This window comes from Phytophthora cinnamomi (genome assembly GCF_018691715.1).
Source record: "Phytophthora cinnamomi strain GKB4 chromosome Unknown Contig53, whole genome shotgun sequence".
Taxonomy (NCBI): Eukaryota; Oomycota; class Peronosporomycetes; order Peronosporales; family Peronosporaceae; genus Phytophthora; species Phytophthora cinnamomi.
In genome coordinates, this window is record NW_027150986.1 from 650427 (window position 1) to 668521 (window position 18095).

Here is an 18095-nt window from a genome sequence, read left to right on the forward strand (position 1 = left end):
GCTGCGGTGCCGGCATAGGTCACCGCGAAGCAGACGGCCCGTCTGTTCGTCGACATGGTGTTCAAACACCATGGCATGCCGACCGACATCGTGCCGGACAGAGACCCGCGCTTCACAGCGCACCTGTGGCAAGAAGTGTTTACACTTCTTGGGAGCCAGCTTTCAATGTCGACTGCGGATCATCCGCAGACGGACGGTCAAACCGAGCGCGTGAATCGCGTGCTCGTCGATATGTTGAAGAGCTACGCTCACTCGTTCCAATACTGGAGCGAGTGCTTATCGATGGCAGAGTTTGCCATCAATAACTCAGTGCATGCCTCGACCGGGCATACACCGTTCTACGTGAAGGCCATGCGGCATCCACGACTGCCGAGTTTACTCGGAGTGATGGCTCCCACTTTAAGTGGGGGAGGATCTACGACTGCAATACAGCAGCCGGAGAAAACCGCTGACACTTGCACAGTGTCAGCTGCAACAACAAGGAACAAGACAACCGGAAGCGAGTGGGGTATCACTCTCAGGTAGCGAACGCTTCGAACTCGAAGCGTCCGATTCGTCCCCTTCACGCGGTCGAACGTTCTTAGCGTTAGGGTCGAGCGATTCGCTCGACACTGAATCTTTGCGCTTTGATGACGAGTCCTTCTCGTCCTCCATATCTTCACCGTCGTCGTCGAAGTCTACGACGTCGCCATACTTCGCCGACTGGCGCTCGAAGTAGTCATCGATGGAGAGATGACTCTCCACCGACTTCGGAGTCTTCTTCTCTTGGGGCGCGCTTATCGTTGAATGAGCGCGGGTTTCTTCTCTAAACGCGGAGAATTGATGAATGGTCAATTCAGAAGATTGACGTGCGGAGACCCCGCGAGTCAAACCTTAAGGGGGGATGGTGTAACGGGGTTACACGCACAAGTGGCTACAAGCCACTTGTGAATTTCACAGAAAAGGTATCTGTTAAAAGTTTTAGATATTTCCTCACCTTGGTGTAAGTCACACCAATGGATACATTGAAGTGGGCCACCACAATGAGTGGTCCACACCTACCCAAAGATCCTGTTAGCAGAAAGCAGCATCTTTCTACCAATCAGAGACATGCATATTAGCGGGGCTCTGACAGCCAGCCGCTGTCAACCCCTTTCATAGATGATAAACAGTTTTAGCAGATTTAGGAGGAAGATCAATTTACGAACAATACAGTTCTCATTTTACCTTAAACTACCTACTTGGAATCTTTATTTGATGTAAATTATACTTGTGGACTCAAGAATAATTAATTCAAATTATTAATAAACTCCTATGCTTTCTCATACACGTAGCGCGACGTGTAAGCCAAAGTAGTGAGCCAAAGTAGGCCTACTACAAAAGTAAAAAGAGAACTGTATTGATTCTAAAATGAACTTCCTCCAAAATATCTAAAAGGGATTGTCAGCGGCTGGCTGGCAGAGCCCCGTCAATATGCACGTCACTGATGGTATGGTGTAACTTACACCAAGGTGAGGACGTATCCAAAACTTCTAACAGACATTTTATCTGTTAGAACCACAAGTGGCTTGTATCCATCTGTGCGTGTAACCCTGTTACACTTGGCGTCAAACTGGTCGCTTAGATCAGCGTTGATCTCGCAACAGCAGGAAACGGTACGCTTCCTGTTGTTGTTGTTGCTGTTGTTGTTGTTGTTGGTGGTGGTGTTGAGGCTCATGGTAAGCAGGGGGGGTGAGCAGGAATGGCGATGCGTACAAGGATGCATGCGCTAGGGCCACGAACCCCTCTAGATTGCTTCAGGGCACAAGCATTTGTGCTATCAGTTCTGCCGTGAGACGCCCGCTTAATCGTGTGTAGCGCTCGACATCATCCGATCTCCATCTTCCAAACATTTTTTGACTACCAAACTATCGTAACCAGCATTGAAAAGTGCCGTAGCACCGCCGCTCCATAACGAGTGCGACCCGCTCTGGGTTGAGTCCTGAGCGTTGGCGGCGGATTTTATTGCGTCGACAACTTGACGCACTTGCAAGTTGCTCGTCGAGTCCACCTTGCACCGTAACGTGTTTTTCTCCACGCCGAGTGACTTGTGGTGGTTTACTAAGTACCATGCAGCGAGGACCCGGCAACCCAATTAGCGCCTGAGCGTTCAAGCCTGTGCCTGACACCTTATCCAAATTGGTCGGTCTTACTTCCCCTGAAGTGAATGACTACCTCGGATACTTCAGACAGATATTCTACTTCTCTCTCGTCGTCGTTCACAAATTTGATGTCCGATCCGTAGGTACACTCAAATCCAACATGTTTGTTGTACATGTAGTCTTTCCTCTACGTACACATGCTCCGGAAATCTCCATCCACGTTCCCAATACTTGACATCATCATGGGTGTAGATGCAAATAAGAAGAAGTCGGATGAAATCCATAACAGCCGCAAAAATAAAGATATGTCAACGTCAATGAATCGTATCATTTTACTGCATTAATTTATTTTTTTTCCTGGGAAGAAGTGGGATCTGAAGATGGTACTTAGTGGGAGCAACAATCCGTTGATTCGGCCACTGAATCGCGAGTGGAGGTATTATTCTAGCAAATTGGTGCAAGTAGATGTCGGCATTGAAGAGGCTGTTGGTTTCGGTGGAATCGTTGTTGGCGTCCACATTATCCATAGCTGCTACTGCATCGAACGTTAAAAAGCAAGATCTATATACTTGGGTAGAGCGGATCAAGATCTTTCGGATGAACCGACAATCGCAGAAATCGTGTTTTGGGAAAAGTAACATTTCGTTCTGCGTGGTCTCATATTCTACTTTTTTTTGCACGCTCACCGCAAAATCCAGAACTGTTCCGAGCGAAGCACGGCTTTGTTCTAATAAGGCACTCATTGCTGCACCCAACTCGTGCACATGGGACGGGACAGGATGGAGTTACGACACCCAAGCAGCACCCATCCCAACCCAGTTGTGACAGTTTGGCACCCATTCTGTGCCCACTACAACACCCAACTCGTGAGAGCCTGCGTAAAAGTTATACACTATACGCGTATATCCGTAAGGTTTAAAAGAGCCGGAGCGGCATGGCATTGATAAGTGGCGGCAGCCAGAGTCCGAGGCAGGAGAAATGTTCTGCTGGGCAGGTTTTCTCCTTCGATTTCTAAAGCCCACATCAAACATATAACTCTACAAACATAGTTCAATGCAACGATTTCAGTGACTTAGCTGCTGCTACTTCTACTTATTTCGTGCTAACAGCCCTTAGCTACTGCTACTTCTTTCTTCATTCATGCACATGCGCAAGTAGCGGTAGTTTGTAGACCGCGTCCAGAAACTTCCTCTCCGCCTGGGCTAGGTAGACCATTATCGACACAATGCACTCATCCACTTGCATGAAGGAGTCCACAAGCTCTTTCAGCTGCTTCCACGAAGATTCGAGACGGTTATTTGTGTTGTTGCCTAGGGTGCAAGCATTCTGCCTTTCAAACGCGCACCACATATGACGACAGTTATCCCAGTTTTTCACGAAGTACGCCTCAAACGGGTGCTTGCACTCATCACGCGTTCCACCAACTGTGCCCAACTCCGTCTGACGGGTGCCCAACTGGTCACCAACGATGCCCAACTCCGCCCGACTGGTGCCCAACTCAATACCTCCAGACCAAGCCGACACAGCTGACACTCTACCAGTCCCGACATCGATAATATGGTGCATGTACTCGCGCAGTCGCAATTACTGCCGCTCTGTCTTTGCGTACACCAGCAAGTTGATCAATCCGACCCTTGTCGCTTTCTCTTTCCTTGGCCTCGCGGCTTATACCTTTTTGCGTGGGTGCAGACGAATGTCTTCGAGTAGTGAACCCACTCCTCAGGCACAAGCAGCTTCGTGGACCCGGAATCTTGAATCTTCTTGTTTCGCGTCTCGACCTTGTTGTTTGTGCGAACACGGAAGCTCTGCATGAAGCAGTTGAATGAATAAATACAAGTTAGATTATGCGGAACCGCTGCAGTTGTCCTATTCAGAACAGCAAACGTTACCTGGTACGTCTCGGCTGAATATCCTTTTAGATACTCGTCCAACGCTCCCCAGGAAACAAACTCGGTCATCACGGGGGACGGCGCCATCACAACTGGCTGTTTGTCGCTCTGCATTGTCTGGAGACGGTCGAAATCATCCGAACGACGCTGCTTGGACGTGGAGCTGCCGGTACCCGACGACTCCGCCGACACGTCAACCCACTCCTCGTCGCTGTCCACAACTACTTCCCTGTCAGTCGCCCACCCGTGGCGCGGCAGTCGCACCACCGCTTTGACGCGCGGCGCCATGGCTTCCTGGCTGCTGGTAATTTCCCCCGCTTTAAAAATGAGTGGTGGGAGTACCGCTACATATACGCTATGCGACGTATACGCGCAGGACGGATACGGTTTCCAAGGGTTAGGGAAAAGTGGGGTCCTGTCCCATGTGCACGAGTTGGGTGCAGCACTCACTCTCTTCTAATAATAATAATATGTAAAAAAACGCACACATCTACTTGTAGCCGTTTTCGAACATGTTGCCTAACACGACATTTTCGCTAGACTAACGATGCTGGTAGATCCAAGATTCAGTGACCAGACTTCTGATGATAGTGCCAAAAAGTGATTGGGAAATTTATTCCTTCGCGCAAACAAACATCATTACAGTAGCGTCGACAACACTTACGACGGATTGATCCGTACATGCATTGTGATATGCCCGCCTTCCGACGATCGCGGGATCCACATCAAGAGCGAACCACCTCCCTTACCGGGCAAACCTAAAATGCCCGGGCGCCAACGATCCAGATACAACGTTTTGTCCTCTAGCTGTGGGAACGTGGAGTCCCACGTCACCGTGTCGCCAGCACCCACGTCGACTTTGGTGTAGCCGTCGCCGCCGCTATGGACGACCACAGTCACATCCTTCGTGTCGACGCTCTCGAAAATGAGACGCACAACGCCATCACCCGCGTGCGTGTACGACCCGTAGCTTCCTGCGAAAGCTTCGTCCACTGCTGTGAGTCCCAACGCGTCGAACAGCGTTCCGTCGTCGATCTCTCCTACATAAGCTGTAGGCCCGCATATAGGTTGCACGAATTGCGAAGCCATGTATGCTATACCAGTGGGGTCGACCACGGACAGTGCGGCGAGTCCCATATTCGCCACTTTGAGCATGTACTCTTTCTCGGCCACATCCTTCCCCATATCAGTTTTACCAGTGTCAATGAGCTGGTCCACAATCACCCCAAACGTTTTCCGGAGTAGATCTCGTGTCTCGTAAGCTGCCGTCTTAGTTTTCGAAGCTAGCAACTCTCCCATGCAGTTGTTCGTGACAATAGGGATGTCGTTCAGAACGATTGCCGACTTGTACACCTTTACTCGAATATCATCGACGTTGTCACTCGCGTTGCGATATCTAAGAACAGCAAGAGTCACACGATCAGTGAGACGCTTGAGTTGCCAGCCACAGCTCGAGTTCTTGTCGATGATACTTTGTAGTTCATCCACCGTCGTGGCTGTTTTGTTCATTACGCCATTACCGCCACTAAGCAAGTTCATGACATTTGCCCCGGTCGAAATAATCTCGTCGCCGTTAGTGATGGCCTGCTTCACGATAAATTCCACAGTTTGAAGCACGTAGTCTGCAAACCGGGCGTTCTTAGGGACTGGTAAATTCAGACAAGTGCAGACGGCTATCGGAATGTCGTACAATACGACATCAGCCGAATAAGCAGCAGCGAGAAGCTCTTCTACATTGCCTTGGGGCGCAGAGGTTTGCCGATAACGAAGATAGTAGATCAGCCCTCTGATCGCCTCGACAATATTCTTAACACACGTGACAGCCCACTTGGCAGTCTTGTATACAGTATAAATCTCGCCAAACACATTCGCAGTTGCAAGATTCAGTGCCACAGCGATAACCGAACCGATTTTAGTGAGAACCGCGAGAGCACAGTCGTCATTTTGAGGAATGCACTCCAAACCACACGTCACAGGATACGATATCGGACATTGCGTGATACAGTCATCGCCGTCCTTGCCATAGCCCAACGGACAAATATTGTTGCTGTCGAAAGCGGCCGTCTTGCGATAGCATGCTGTATCGGTGGATTTACCGATGGTTGGCCCCACCCAGTTGCGAATCGTTGTGCCGTACGAGTTGTTCCCAACACCCGAAGGATCCGTCAGCAATACGTTCTTAGCGGATATTCTCGTCCAAATTGCGCCGAGTTGATCCACCTCGTCAGCTGCTCGACCGTAGAACCCACTCAACATAAATCCTTCAGGTGCGGCCGCTACTCCCGACTTATCTGTCTTCGTTCCGCCAGAAATCGTCTTACCTTGGCTGGTTGTGAAGCTCAGATAGAACACACGAGTGTGTGATCCCTGCTTCTCCCAGTGAGCTTCCATCGAGTTAATGTACTCACCAGAGCCCAAAGTAAGCGTCTTCTCTTCTCCTCCTCTACCTCCGTGAGAAAATGTCAGTTCGGCAGGAGAGGCCACCTGCAGCGTCACCGCGTCCACGCGCTTGGCCGACCGAATCGTGACAGAGGAGGCCGTCTGTCCGAACTTGATCAAGTCGATGTCCGAGAATGCGTTGCCGTGAGGACCTCCGAAAAGTTCGCCAAGTACAATATCTTCATCCGCGGAAACAGGAGGCGAGACAGTCTCGTTCACGGTTGCGATGCTCGACCACACCGCTCCGATGAGATCAATCTCGTCGCCGTAGCGACCAAAGAAGCCGCCAAGCTGGTAGCCCTTCGGAGCTGTCAATGACCCCTTTTCCTTGGTTTGCGACCCACCAGATACCGTCTTACCCTTGCTCGTTCCCATACTAAGGTAGAAAATGCGCGTGTGGCCACCTTTTTGACCCCAATGAGCCTCCATGGTGGTAATATACTCGCCTGGTTCAAGTGTGAGGGTGTTATCTTTTCCACCGGTTCCGCCGTGAGTGAAAGTCATCTCCTTCGGTGCCGAAATTTGTAGGGTGAGGCCGTCAACACGCTCTCCCGCACGAATCGTGACGGAGCTCACAGTCATGCCAGATGAAATAGCGAGCTGGTCGGAGAATTGCTCTCCGTGAGGCCCTCCAAACGAATCACTTAGTTGAACAGCCCTCTTGTTCGCCTTCGTTGTCACCTCCGACAAACTTCCTGCAATGTCGGCGGGGGCGACAGTACCCGGAGAATCTTCATCTTTAACCGGAGCGGGAGCCGGCGTCGGGGCTGGAGTCACCAGGTCGATGTACGCCCAGACTGCACCCAACGTGTCAATCTCCTTGCCGTCTTTGCCGAAAAAGCCAGCCAGCTGAAAGCCTTCAGGTGCAGTCACCGTGTTTTTATCATTTGTCATCGATCCACCGGCCAGTGAGTTACCCTTGCTCGTGACGAAGTTCACGTAGAAAATGCGCGTGTGGTCGTTCTTCTTCCCCCAGTGCACTTCCATCGACTTAATGAACTCGCCCGGCTCGAGCTTGAGCGTCTTCTGGTCTCCTCCAGTTCCGCCGTGAGTAAAAGTCAAACTCTTGGGTGCTGAGATCTGCAAGGTGATGCCATCGAGACGCTCACCGGCATGAATTGAAATGGAGCTGACGGTCTGTCCTGAATTGACAAAGTTTTTGTCCGAGAAATCCATGCCGTGGGGCCCGCCAAAGCTCTCACTGAGCTGGACAGAGTCCTTGACAGACATTGTCGGGGCTGCAGGTGTAGGTGCAGGTGTAGGTGCAGGCGCAGGTGTAGGTGCAGGTGCCGGAGCTGCTGATGCAGATGCAGAGGGTGCTGGTGCGTCTGCACCGGAGCCTGGTGCAGAACCATCAGAAGATGAGGTTGTCGAGGCATCCGTAGAAGTTGGTTCAGTAGACCCTGAGGCGGACAACTCTGTGGATGTTGCTGCCGACGAATCCTTACTAGCCGATTCAGATGCTGATGATGTTGCCGCCGAGGCGTCCGCGGATGCTGTTTTCGACGCTTTTCCTGACTCCGCTGAAGCTTCTGTCGGCACTGCCAATCCTTTCCCTTTTTTCTTGGACTTCGCTACTTTACCGGCAGACCCTGATGCCGACTCAGTTGAAGAAGTATTTTCCGACGCAGACTCATCCGCTGATGCTGTAGGTCGCTTCCCCGTTTTCTTGGGCCTCGCTACTTCAGCAGCAGACCCCGATGCCGACACATCGGTATCTGCGTCAGCCGATGCGTCCGACCCGCTTGCAGAATCCTCGGTAGACGTCGTTGGCCGCTTCCCAGTTTTCTTGGGCCCTGAACTTGTTGGTCGTTTCCCCGTTTTCTTGGGCCTCGCTACTTCAGCAGCAGACCCCGATGCCGAGACATCGGTATTTGCGTCAGCCGATGCGTCCGACCCGCTTGCAGAATCCTCGGTAGACGTCGTTGGTCGTTTCCCAGTTTTCTTAGGCTTTGCCACTTCAGTAGCAGACCCGGAGGCATCGGTAGAGCTCTCCGCTGAAGCTGGTGCAGACGCGTCGGCTGACCCCGCGGAGGATTTATCTGCTGAAGTTTCACCAGAAGCAGCGCTGGCAGAACCAGCAGTAGAAGGTACCGGCGCAGCGGGAGCGGGAGTAGGAGCTGGTGTTGGGGCCTCTGTCGCCGGAGCCTCTGTCGCGGGGGCCTCTGCTGAAATACGCGTCCAAATTGCTCCCAACTTATCGATCTCGTCGCCGTCCTGGCCGAAGAAGCCTCCAAGCTGGAATCCTTCCGGCGCCTTCACCGTGTTCTTGCTGTCCGTCTGAGAACCTCCAGAGACCTTGTTACCCGCGCTCGTGCCGAAGCTCAGGTAGAAGATGCGCGTTCTCCCCTTCTTCTCGCCCCAGTGCGCCTCCATCGACGTGATGTGCTCGTCCGCGGCAAGAGTGAGCGTGTTTGGTCTCCCACCAGTTCCTCCGTGGCTGAACGTCGCCGCCGTCGGCCCTTTCACTTCCAGCGAGACGCCATCGACGCGCTCTCCAGCGCGAATGGTGAGGGAGGCGATGGTCTGTCCTGCAGCGACCGAGGCTTGGTCCGAGAACGCGTTTCCGTGAGGCCCACCGAAGCTCTCGCTCAACTGAACGGGGTCATCTGCTGATAAGGTCCCGGGGACTACCAGTAGGAAAATCCACGCTAGTGTGAGTAGCGTCGACGTCACCGCGTGGAGATCCCTCATGCTGGAGCTGTTTCAGCGCAAGAACGGAAATGGGATAGCTCGGGCAACAGAGCCCTGCTCACGAACGACGATACGTCCTGGTGAGCAGGATAGCATTTGGGATAGGACTTCCTGTGCAACAGTACCGAACCTCGATTACGGCGTCGTGGCGCGGATTTGCTAACTCAATTCGCGTGCGAATCCAGATGGTTAGTGGGCGAGACGCCGATCGCCTGACTTGAGGCCTCCACTCTGGTTGAAAACTTCTCAGGTGTGCTGTACCGGGGCGTCCCTCCGTGCGCGCTCGATGTGCATCGCGGTCGGCAGAAGTGCTCGTTGAAAGGGCACACACAATGTTGTTCTTGAAACACTAGCCCCGTCACCGAAGCTGAGCCAGCTCGTCATCGCAGTCAAATCCGCAGCGCCGAGTGCGCATTTAAGCTGGAGGATAATGCGGGAAGCATAACCGTGTAAATAACCTACATGTACTGTATGCAGAACCCCCTCCCGTCATGGCAAGAGGGCTGTTGTCTTTACAAGCTCAACTTCAGCTTTCCAGAGCCGCTCAAGGGGTTAATTTGAAAGAATTAAACGTCTCCAAGGCAAAATTAACTTTAATCTCACAAGAAAGCAGATTACTACAATAATACACCTGTACAGATACATGAATGTACTGTCACGCAAACACGCAACCACGATTGACGGCCAGGTGGATAAGGGCTGGGGTAGGCAATCCTGAGCTTCCGTCGCCGGGACGTTGTCCTGCTGCACTGCAGCAGGACAACGTGCAGCCTGCAGGACTTGCAGCCTGCCAGTTGCAGAACTCCTGCAAGATTTGTGTGCACAGATGCTTCGAAAGAACCGTATTCCTGTGTACTGCACTTTGTATGATACCTTCGCGATCGCACCATGTGTGTCGTCGGTAAGGTCCACCCCTCGAAAAAACGTGGAGAACTATCTCCCTTGCACGAGCCTGTTGGCCGACCTATTCACAGGTTGCAGGCAAAGTTTGTCAACTCTGTTCGCGCCGGCACTGACAGCGCGGTTTTCTACAGTAGTAACTAGACACTGATGCTTGTACTGTATATGCATATATATATATATATATATATATGTATTGTCAATTCCGTCCAAATTTGCCGCAGGCGGGCGATTTGGAGAAAGGCAGGAATCGACAGAAAATCAACGTGTGGCTCTGGGTGGTCAACATTGAGCTATAATAACCAATGAGGTGCTCGCATTATGTTGAACGCGAAACGGAGTGCGGAGAGGAGGCTGCTACACGGCAGCACGACGCTAACACGGTGTACCATTGCTTGTTTGCGTACTACAAGCTCGGGTACCTGGAGCATCCTCTCCTATACCTCGATGTAGCACAAGGCGCCTTCAAACACGTATTTCTATTGACATCTCGAAAAGTCCGTCTGGAGACATATCCACGAGTTTGGCCTCACGTGGAAGGTGGTGGATCGTTGTGCAATGCACAGCAACAATCGCAACGTGTTTCGATTTACGGTGAAGTTGAGCCATTTTGGCTGGAGCCATCACAATATAGTGATTTTGGGCTAAGTCAGTTTTGACAAACGGGGTTACACGGAATAGTGACCCTGGCACTATTCAGGGATGGCTACCAAAAGGTCACTCCCCTGAGTAGTGACCCAATAGCAACCGATACATTTTATATAGGATAAACTATAGGAACTTTGGATTTGTATGCAGGCCAAATCAGTACTAACCTATAAATACATTCAGTCTTAGATCTACCGTACTTCTGGTCAATCAGTCCCCTTAGGCCAGGGACACGTGAACTGCCGTTCACTGAGAGTTTGTATACTCTCGTTAGCACACTTCCTCTGTGCAAGGTGCTCGTGTGGTCCCGTCACACTTAGTAGCACTAGTAGTCCATCCTACACCTACGCGGGTAGATTGGACTACCTGAATCGGTCTCAACGAGTGAGCCAAGATGGATAGAAGTGCGTTTCCTCACTTGAACGACTCGCAGTTCGAGTCAGTTCGGAAAATGGCAGGCATCTTTGGAATAGATGCTCTGCGTAGCTTAGCGGCAGCGACGCCAGCTGAGCAGGTCGAGCGCATCAGCGCATTCGACACCTACGAGCAAGGGCTCATTGCCCATGTTCAGGGGCTGCAGGCTCCGGCAGCCGCGCCGAAGCCGGTGCAACCGAAGCCGTTGAGACTGAAGCCGTTGAGACTGAAGGATCACCCCTATGAAGGGAAGGAGGGTGAGAACCTCCACTTCTGGGTCCGAGAGGTCGAGCTCGCGATGGACGAGGCTCTCGTCTCGGACGAGCGACTCCGTGTCGCTTTTGCGCTGTCCAACCTTAGTGGTCACGCCAAGAGTTGGGCGTATACGCGCGAGACGATCCCAGTTCTGTGAGCAGCTGCGGGCCACGTTCCTTCCGGCGAACTGTGAGTATCGCCAGCGCTCGCGCTTCCTCGCCTGCAAACAAGGAAGGCGCGAGCTGCACGAGTACATACAGGAAATGAGAGTACTCACAGCCTCGCTGGCGGGAACACCCCTGCCCGAACACATCAAGGTGACCGTGTTCATGGACGGTTTGTGTGTTGGCCCAGCCCGCACGCAGCTGTTCCGGGTGCAAGCAAGCACTATGGAGGAGGCGATACAGATCGCCCTCCAGGAGGAGTATAGCCACAAACAGGCTCGTACCCCTGCCACGGTATGGCAAAGCGACCCTGTACCGGGTGGTGCGCCGAATGGTGGTTCCGGCAATGGAACCTCCAATGGGCCAGTTCCCATGGATTTGGGAATTGTAGTGGGCCTACTTTGGCTCACTACTTTAGCTTACACGTCGCGCTACGTGTGTGAGGAAGCGTAGGAGTTTATTAATAATTTGAATTAATTATACTTGAGTCCACAAGTATAATATAAATCAAATAAAACACCAAATAGGTAGTTTAAGGTAAAATGAGAACTGTATTGCTTGTAAATTGATCTTCCTCTAAAAGCTGCTAAAAACTGTTTATCATCTATGAAAGGGTTGGCAGCGGCTGGCTGTCAGAGCCCCGCTAATATGCATGTCTCTGATTGGTAGAAAGATGCTGCTTTCTACCAATAGGATCTTTGGGTATGTGTGGACCACTCATTGTGGTGGTCCACTTCAATGTATCCATCGGTGTGTCTTACACCAATGTGAGGAAGTATCCAAAACGTTTAACAGATAACCTATCTGTTAAATTCACAAGTGGCTTGCAGCCACTTGTACGTGTAACCCCGTTACACCATCCCCCCCTTAATGTTAGACGCGCGGGGTCCCCGCACGTCAATCTTTGGAATTGACCATTCGTCAATTCTCCGCGTTTGGAGAAGAAATCCGCGCTCATTCAACGATGAGCGCGCCTCAGAAGAAGTCCGCTAAGTCGATGGGGAGTCATCTCTCCATCGACGACTACTTTCGAACGCCAGAAGGCGAAGTACGGTGACGTCGTCGACTTCGACGACGACGATGAAGACATGGAGGGCGAGGAGGACTCGCCCTCAAAGCGTAAAGACTCAGTGTCGAGCGAATCGCTCGACCCTCACGCCAAGAACGTTCGCCCGCGTGAAGGGGGACGAATCGGACGCTTCGAGTTCGAAGCGTTCGCGTACTGAGAGTGATACCCCACTCGCTTCAGCTGGGGCTCTCAGTACTCCGCGCGCTGCTGCTGCAGCGCGTGATGTTAAAGCTCAAGGCTCTCCGCGCGCTGCGCCTGCAGCGCGCGATCCATGGATGCCGTCCGCGTCCGAGATCGCGGACCGGTTTGGGAACTCGGTACCTCCGAATGAGGTGCCGCTGTACGTATGCAGCGCCATCAAAGATGACGCTGTGGCTGCCGAGCTGCACTTTGATGCGGAAACGCATCAAAGGCGCGATTACTACATCGGACTCTTTCATGAGCTCCGATGGTTTCAAAGCAAGAAGACCTCTTCTCGCAGCAAAGTGCCCGAATGGCAGGCACTTTGTCAAAGCTGGAACGCCTTTGTTGAGAACTTCAACAAGAGGCCGAGTGCTTACCGTGATCGGATTAAGCAAGCGCGTGATCGCTTCGAGACGTACTCGAAGCGTGGAAAACTGGAGCAACTTCATGTTGCTGCTGAGGAGGCGAATGTGCCGTGCGCTGTGCCCGAGGGCTTTCAGTGCACGAAGTGCTTCCCAGGCGCGGTCCGCTTGAGCGACCGCGACCTGAACGGGTACACGTCGTTCCGTGTGCCCGAGAGTCTCAAAGAGCTCCGTGCTAAGTTCTTAGCACGTGAGGGTTCGGGCGTTGGCGATGATCGCAGCGCTCGCTCTACTTCCGCTGTGCCAGCGCGTACTGCTCTTCGTACGCCCTCACCATTTCCGGAACGTCCTCCAGCAAGACGTTCCGCGGCTCCCATGTATCTCGATGGGGAGGAAATCCTCTCCAACGAATGCGAAAACAATCCGGACCTCGGATTGTTTTCCTATGATCAACAATTCGCTGGACGATCCAGCGAATTTCTCCGCGTGCGTCTCGCAGCGGTGGCGGAGGTGGTGGAAACACGCTCCGATGGTCAACGCCGTGTTGACCTTCATCTCGTGTTGCTCCACGACCAAGTGACGGTCGTGGAGTACTTTCAGAGCGCGGCGGTTGCCGCTCTGTTCCTTCGTGTCCCGGCTCTGGCGGTCTCCCAGACCGCCTTGAACGTGCCGGTCGGGCTGTAGGCCCGACTGTATTAACTGCTCCAGCGCGACTACGCGCTGGAGGGGAGGGTTTCCCCTGTCGAGGCTGTCTCTTCGGGTCAGACGAGCCACTTGGCTCGTGCTGGAGGTATGGCTTTAACCGCCCGACATAAAATGTCGGGTGGAGCCGCATGCTAGACGGTATGTCTAGCGTGTATGCGTTACCGTGGCGTGCCATCACCGTGAATGGCCCGATGAAGCGCGGAGCAAGCTTACTTGCTCCGAAATCCGAAACTGCATGTTTAGGCAGGTTTTGAGTAGATAACAAAACCAATGAATCCACTTTGAATTCATTTGTGTTGCCCCTGCCAATATTATCGGCGTTCAGCTTCTATTTATCCACAGAAGCTGCAATCGTGTCCTGGACAAACCGAATTACGGCTTGTCTTTTATTGATAAAGTCAATCGCATCCGAGCTGAACTCGTTCAGCTCGCTCTCCGCAAGAGGCCCGGCCTCTGCGTGGTTCTTCGCGGTGTCTGCGCCCTGCGCAGACCCGTGGTCCTTGTTCCTTGTGGAGTCTGTGCTCTGCACAGACTCGTTTTCCTTGTTCTGGGGGTCAGCGCAGTGCGCTGACCCTTGGTTCTTCCTGCCAAGGTCTGCGCCCCGCGCAGACCTGGTTGTCTTGTTCCTTGTTGTCGCGGCTGACACTGTGCAGGTGTCAGCGGCTTTTTGCGACTGCTGTGTTGCAGTCGTAGATCCTCCCCCACTTAAAGTGGGAGCCACCACTCCGAGTAAACTCGGCAGACGGGGATGCCGCATGGCATTCACATAAAACGGTGTATGCCCGGTCGAGGCATGCACCGAGTTGTTGATGGCAAACTCTGCCATCGATAAGCACTCGCTCCAGTATTGGAACGAGTGAGCGTAGCTCTTCAAGATGTCGACGAGCACGCGATTCACGCGCTCGGTTTGACCGTCCGTCTGCGGATGGTCCGCAGTCGACATTGAAAGCTGGCTCCCAAGAAGTGTAAACACTTCTTGCCACAGGTGCGCTGTGAAGCGCGGGTCTCTGTCCGACACGATGTCGGACGGCATGCCATGGTGTTTGAACACCATGTCGACGAGCAGACGGGCCGTCTGCTTCGCGGTCACCTCTGCTGGCACCGCAGCAAGATGTACCATCTTGCTGAAACGGTCTACAAAGACCACAACACCGGTGTTCCCTTCGCTATCCGGGGGAAGACCAAAGATGAAGTCCAAAGACATGGACTTCCAACACTCCGACGGAGTCGGTAGTGATTGTAATGGAGCCTGCGCAAACGGCGCAGGCTTCACGCGTTGGCATACCTCGCAAGCACGGATGTACTTGCGCACCCACTTTATACTGGTGGTGCCAGTAGAAGTCGCGCGTGAGAAGGACGTAAGTCTTCTCACGTCCGAGATGTCCCGCAGTCGGGGCATCATGATACTCGTACATGATCCTGAGTCGCAGGTCATGGTCATTTGGCACGACAACGCGATCCGCGTTGTCGTCGACTGCGTTGTAGAGTAGCAGTCCGTCGTGCACACGAAAGCGGTGTGCACGCGCTCGAAGGTGCTTGGGCAGCTTCTGACGGGACTTGTCAGAAGGCGCTGTGCCATAGGCCAGCAGAGCTTCGCGTCCGCGTCGTGCGCGTACGCGGCCTTCACATCATCCAACAGAGATGATGTGGGTTTGCTCGATCGCATGGCGTCAATGGCATTGACGTCAACAGCTTCTGCATAGTCCGGCCGACGTGATAACGCGTCGGCCACCACGTTCAATCTTCCGGGTTTGTATTCGACCCGGAAGTTATACTCCGCAAAGAATGAGAGCCATCTCGCCATTCTTTGTGAAATGTGGCGACTTCACTGCGGTGCGCAGTGAAGCATGGTCGGTGTAGACCACAAATGGTCTACTCCCAAGCAAGTACACTCGGAACTTTGCGAGTGCATACTTCATGGCAAGGAGTTCCTTGTCATGCACCGGATAGTTGCGCTCAGCTGGCTTCAGCTGACGCGATTGGTAGTAGACGACACGATCACGGCCCTCGTGATCGTGCTGCATTAACGCGCATCCGATCGCGAAATCGGATGCGTCACACACTACGTGAAATGGGCGATCTTGGTCAGCCACTGCCAAGATCGGCGCCTCAGTCAAGCCCCGCTTGACTGTATCGAATGCCTTTTGGCAATCGGGTGTCCAATTCCACACAGCTTCTTTCTTAAGAAGCTGTGACAGCGGGCGGATCTTGCCCGCATAGTCCTCCACGTACTTGCACAAGTACGTGGCTGCCAAGGAACTGCCTCAGTTCCTTGACACTTGATGGCGTTGGCCATTCGTTAATCACTCTGACCTTTTCTGGGTCAGGGCGGACACCATTCTTCCCTACGAGACACCCGAGGACGGGTATCTCGCTCGCCCCGAAGATACACTTCTTCAGGTTCGCGTAGAGCTTATGCTTTCGCATAAGCTCAAGTAGCTGCCGGAGATGCACCCTGTGCATCTCTACGTCGGTCTTCCCGTCCACAGCCCGGCTGTGGATGAATACATCATCGAAGTAGCTCGGTGCGAAGTCGCGCACCGAGCGCAACAAGTGCGTCACGCACCTGTTGAAGGTCGCAGGGGCATTCTTAAGCCCCTGTGGCATTACTAGCCATTCCCAGAGCATGCCGCTTGGCGTGCTCACTGCCGTGAGAGGGATATCGCTCTCACGCATTAGGATTTGATAAAATCCATCTCGCAAGTCGAGAGCACTGTAAACGGTGCTCCCGGCCATCGAATCGATGATAACATCTTTTCGCGGTATCGGCGTCTGCGCCGGTACCGTCGCATCGTTCAGCTTGTTGTAAGCATGAACGATGCGCCATCCGCCCTGTGGCTTCTTGACACAGAACGTCGGAGCACTGTGCGGGGACTTTGATTCCCGCACTTGTCCTGCTTTACGACGACTTTCAAAGAAGTCGTCGATCGCTTTCACTTGCTCTCGCGGCAGTGGCCACTGCCGCGTGACACAGTACTTTGTGCCCGGCACGAGATCAATCTCGTGCTGAATGCCCTTATCCTGCGGAAGCTCCGCAGGAATGTCTTCCGGGAGTACGTCTTTGTACTCCCTCAGCAATTCGTAATAGGGACTCGACTTCAGCGAGTCCCAACCTTGTTCCTCGAAGCGCTCTCGCTTCGTCTTCGCACTGAGAGTGTCTTCACTCAGTGGTACTTCCCATGAAGGGCTGCCTCAGCTCTTCGCTCTCGCTCGTCGTTCTTTCGCTGTCCGAAAGAACGCAGACTTGTTCGATGCGTCCATCGTGCAAGTCGCGCGTGAAGCGCTTCCAGCTCATGGCTGGAAGCGAAGTCAACTCCGACGCCGTCGTCGGAGGGCTAGCGAGTTCCATGTCACGATACTGGAATCCAGTATCGGTGCGCGTCAAGACGCTTAGCGTCTTGACATTCGGCGTCACCGCCGCAGTCTGCCCAGCAGACTGCTCTTGTTGCGTCTCGGTCCCGGACCGAGACTTGCGCAGCGTTTTCCGCTTGCGCCGTCTTCTTGTTGTGCGGAGCCCGGCTCCGCACAGTTGTTCTTCTTGTCCAGGCCCGGCCGTGGACAGTCGTTCGCCGGCGGACCCTGTCCGCGGGCGCGCGGTATCAAGCCCGGCTTGACCGCATTTTCCTTCGTGCAGCCCGGCTGCACGGTAATGTCCGTTCGCCGGCAGAACCTGTCTGCGGGCGCGCGATATCAAGCCCGGCTTGATCGCATGGCGCTTCGTCGCAGCCCGGCTGCACGACAGCATAAATTGCGTCAGTGCGGTACGTTTGCAACCGTCCGCACTGTTTGCAGCGTCAACTCCCGGAGTTGACACGCCTTCGTCACCTCGACGCCAATCATTGGCGGAGCCCCTCATGACCGAGGGTGCGTCGGCTCCCGGAGCCGACGCGTCGTTGTCGACCTGACCGCTTCGGGTCAGGGACTGTCCCTTACACGCTTGAACGTGGGTGTTGGTTCCCGGAACCAACACATCTTTTATCTTCCGACGTCGGCAGCATTGCCGACGTGGGTCTCACTTGTGCGCGCCCTCGCGCACTTCTTGGCCACTCCGGGACAGTAGCATGAAGCGTTGTCTCGACTGGTGAGCTGCGCACCTGCTGGTGCGCGTGCTGCGGTAACAGGGCCATCGCTCTCTGTTCCGCTGTCGCGTCCGAAGCGCACGAGCGTGCGCTTCTTCCAGTCAATTACCGGATCATGCCGTGCAAGCCACGGCATGCCCATTACTACGTCGAACTTATCGTCCAGGTCTAGGA

At 53.5% G+C, this 18095-nt stretch overlaps 2 protein-coding genes across 2 annotated transcripts; both read right to left on the bottom strand.

Moving 5' to 3' along the window:
* Positions 1–3254: 3254 nt before the first annotated feature.
* On the bottom strand, positions 3255–4297 carry IUM83_00185 (uncharacterized protein; the record flags this gene model as incomplete). Its single annotated transcript, XM_067923937.1, has 3 exons — positions 3255–3654; positions 3792–3925; positions 4010–4297. The coding sequence occupies 3 exons, from the start codon at positions 4295–4297 to the stop codon at positions 3255–3257; spliced, it is 822 nt and encodes a 273-aa protein (XP_067789356.1).
* Positions 4298–4669: 372 nt separating this feature from the next.
* On the bottom strand, positions 4670–9142 carry IUM83_00186 (Mannose-binding lectin; the record flags this gene model as incomplete). The annotated part of the gene is made up of 1 exon (XM_067923938.1): positions 4670–9142. The coding sequence occupies one exon, from the start codon at positions 9140–9142 to the stop codon at positions 4670–4672; it is 4473 nt and encodes a 1490-aa protein (XP_067789355.1).
* Positions 9143–18095: the final 8953 nt, after the last annotated feature.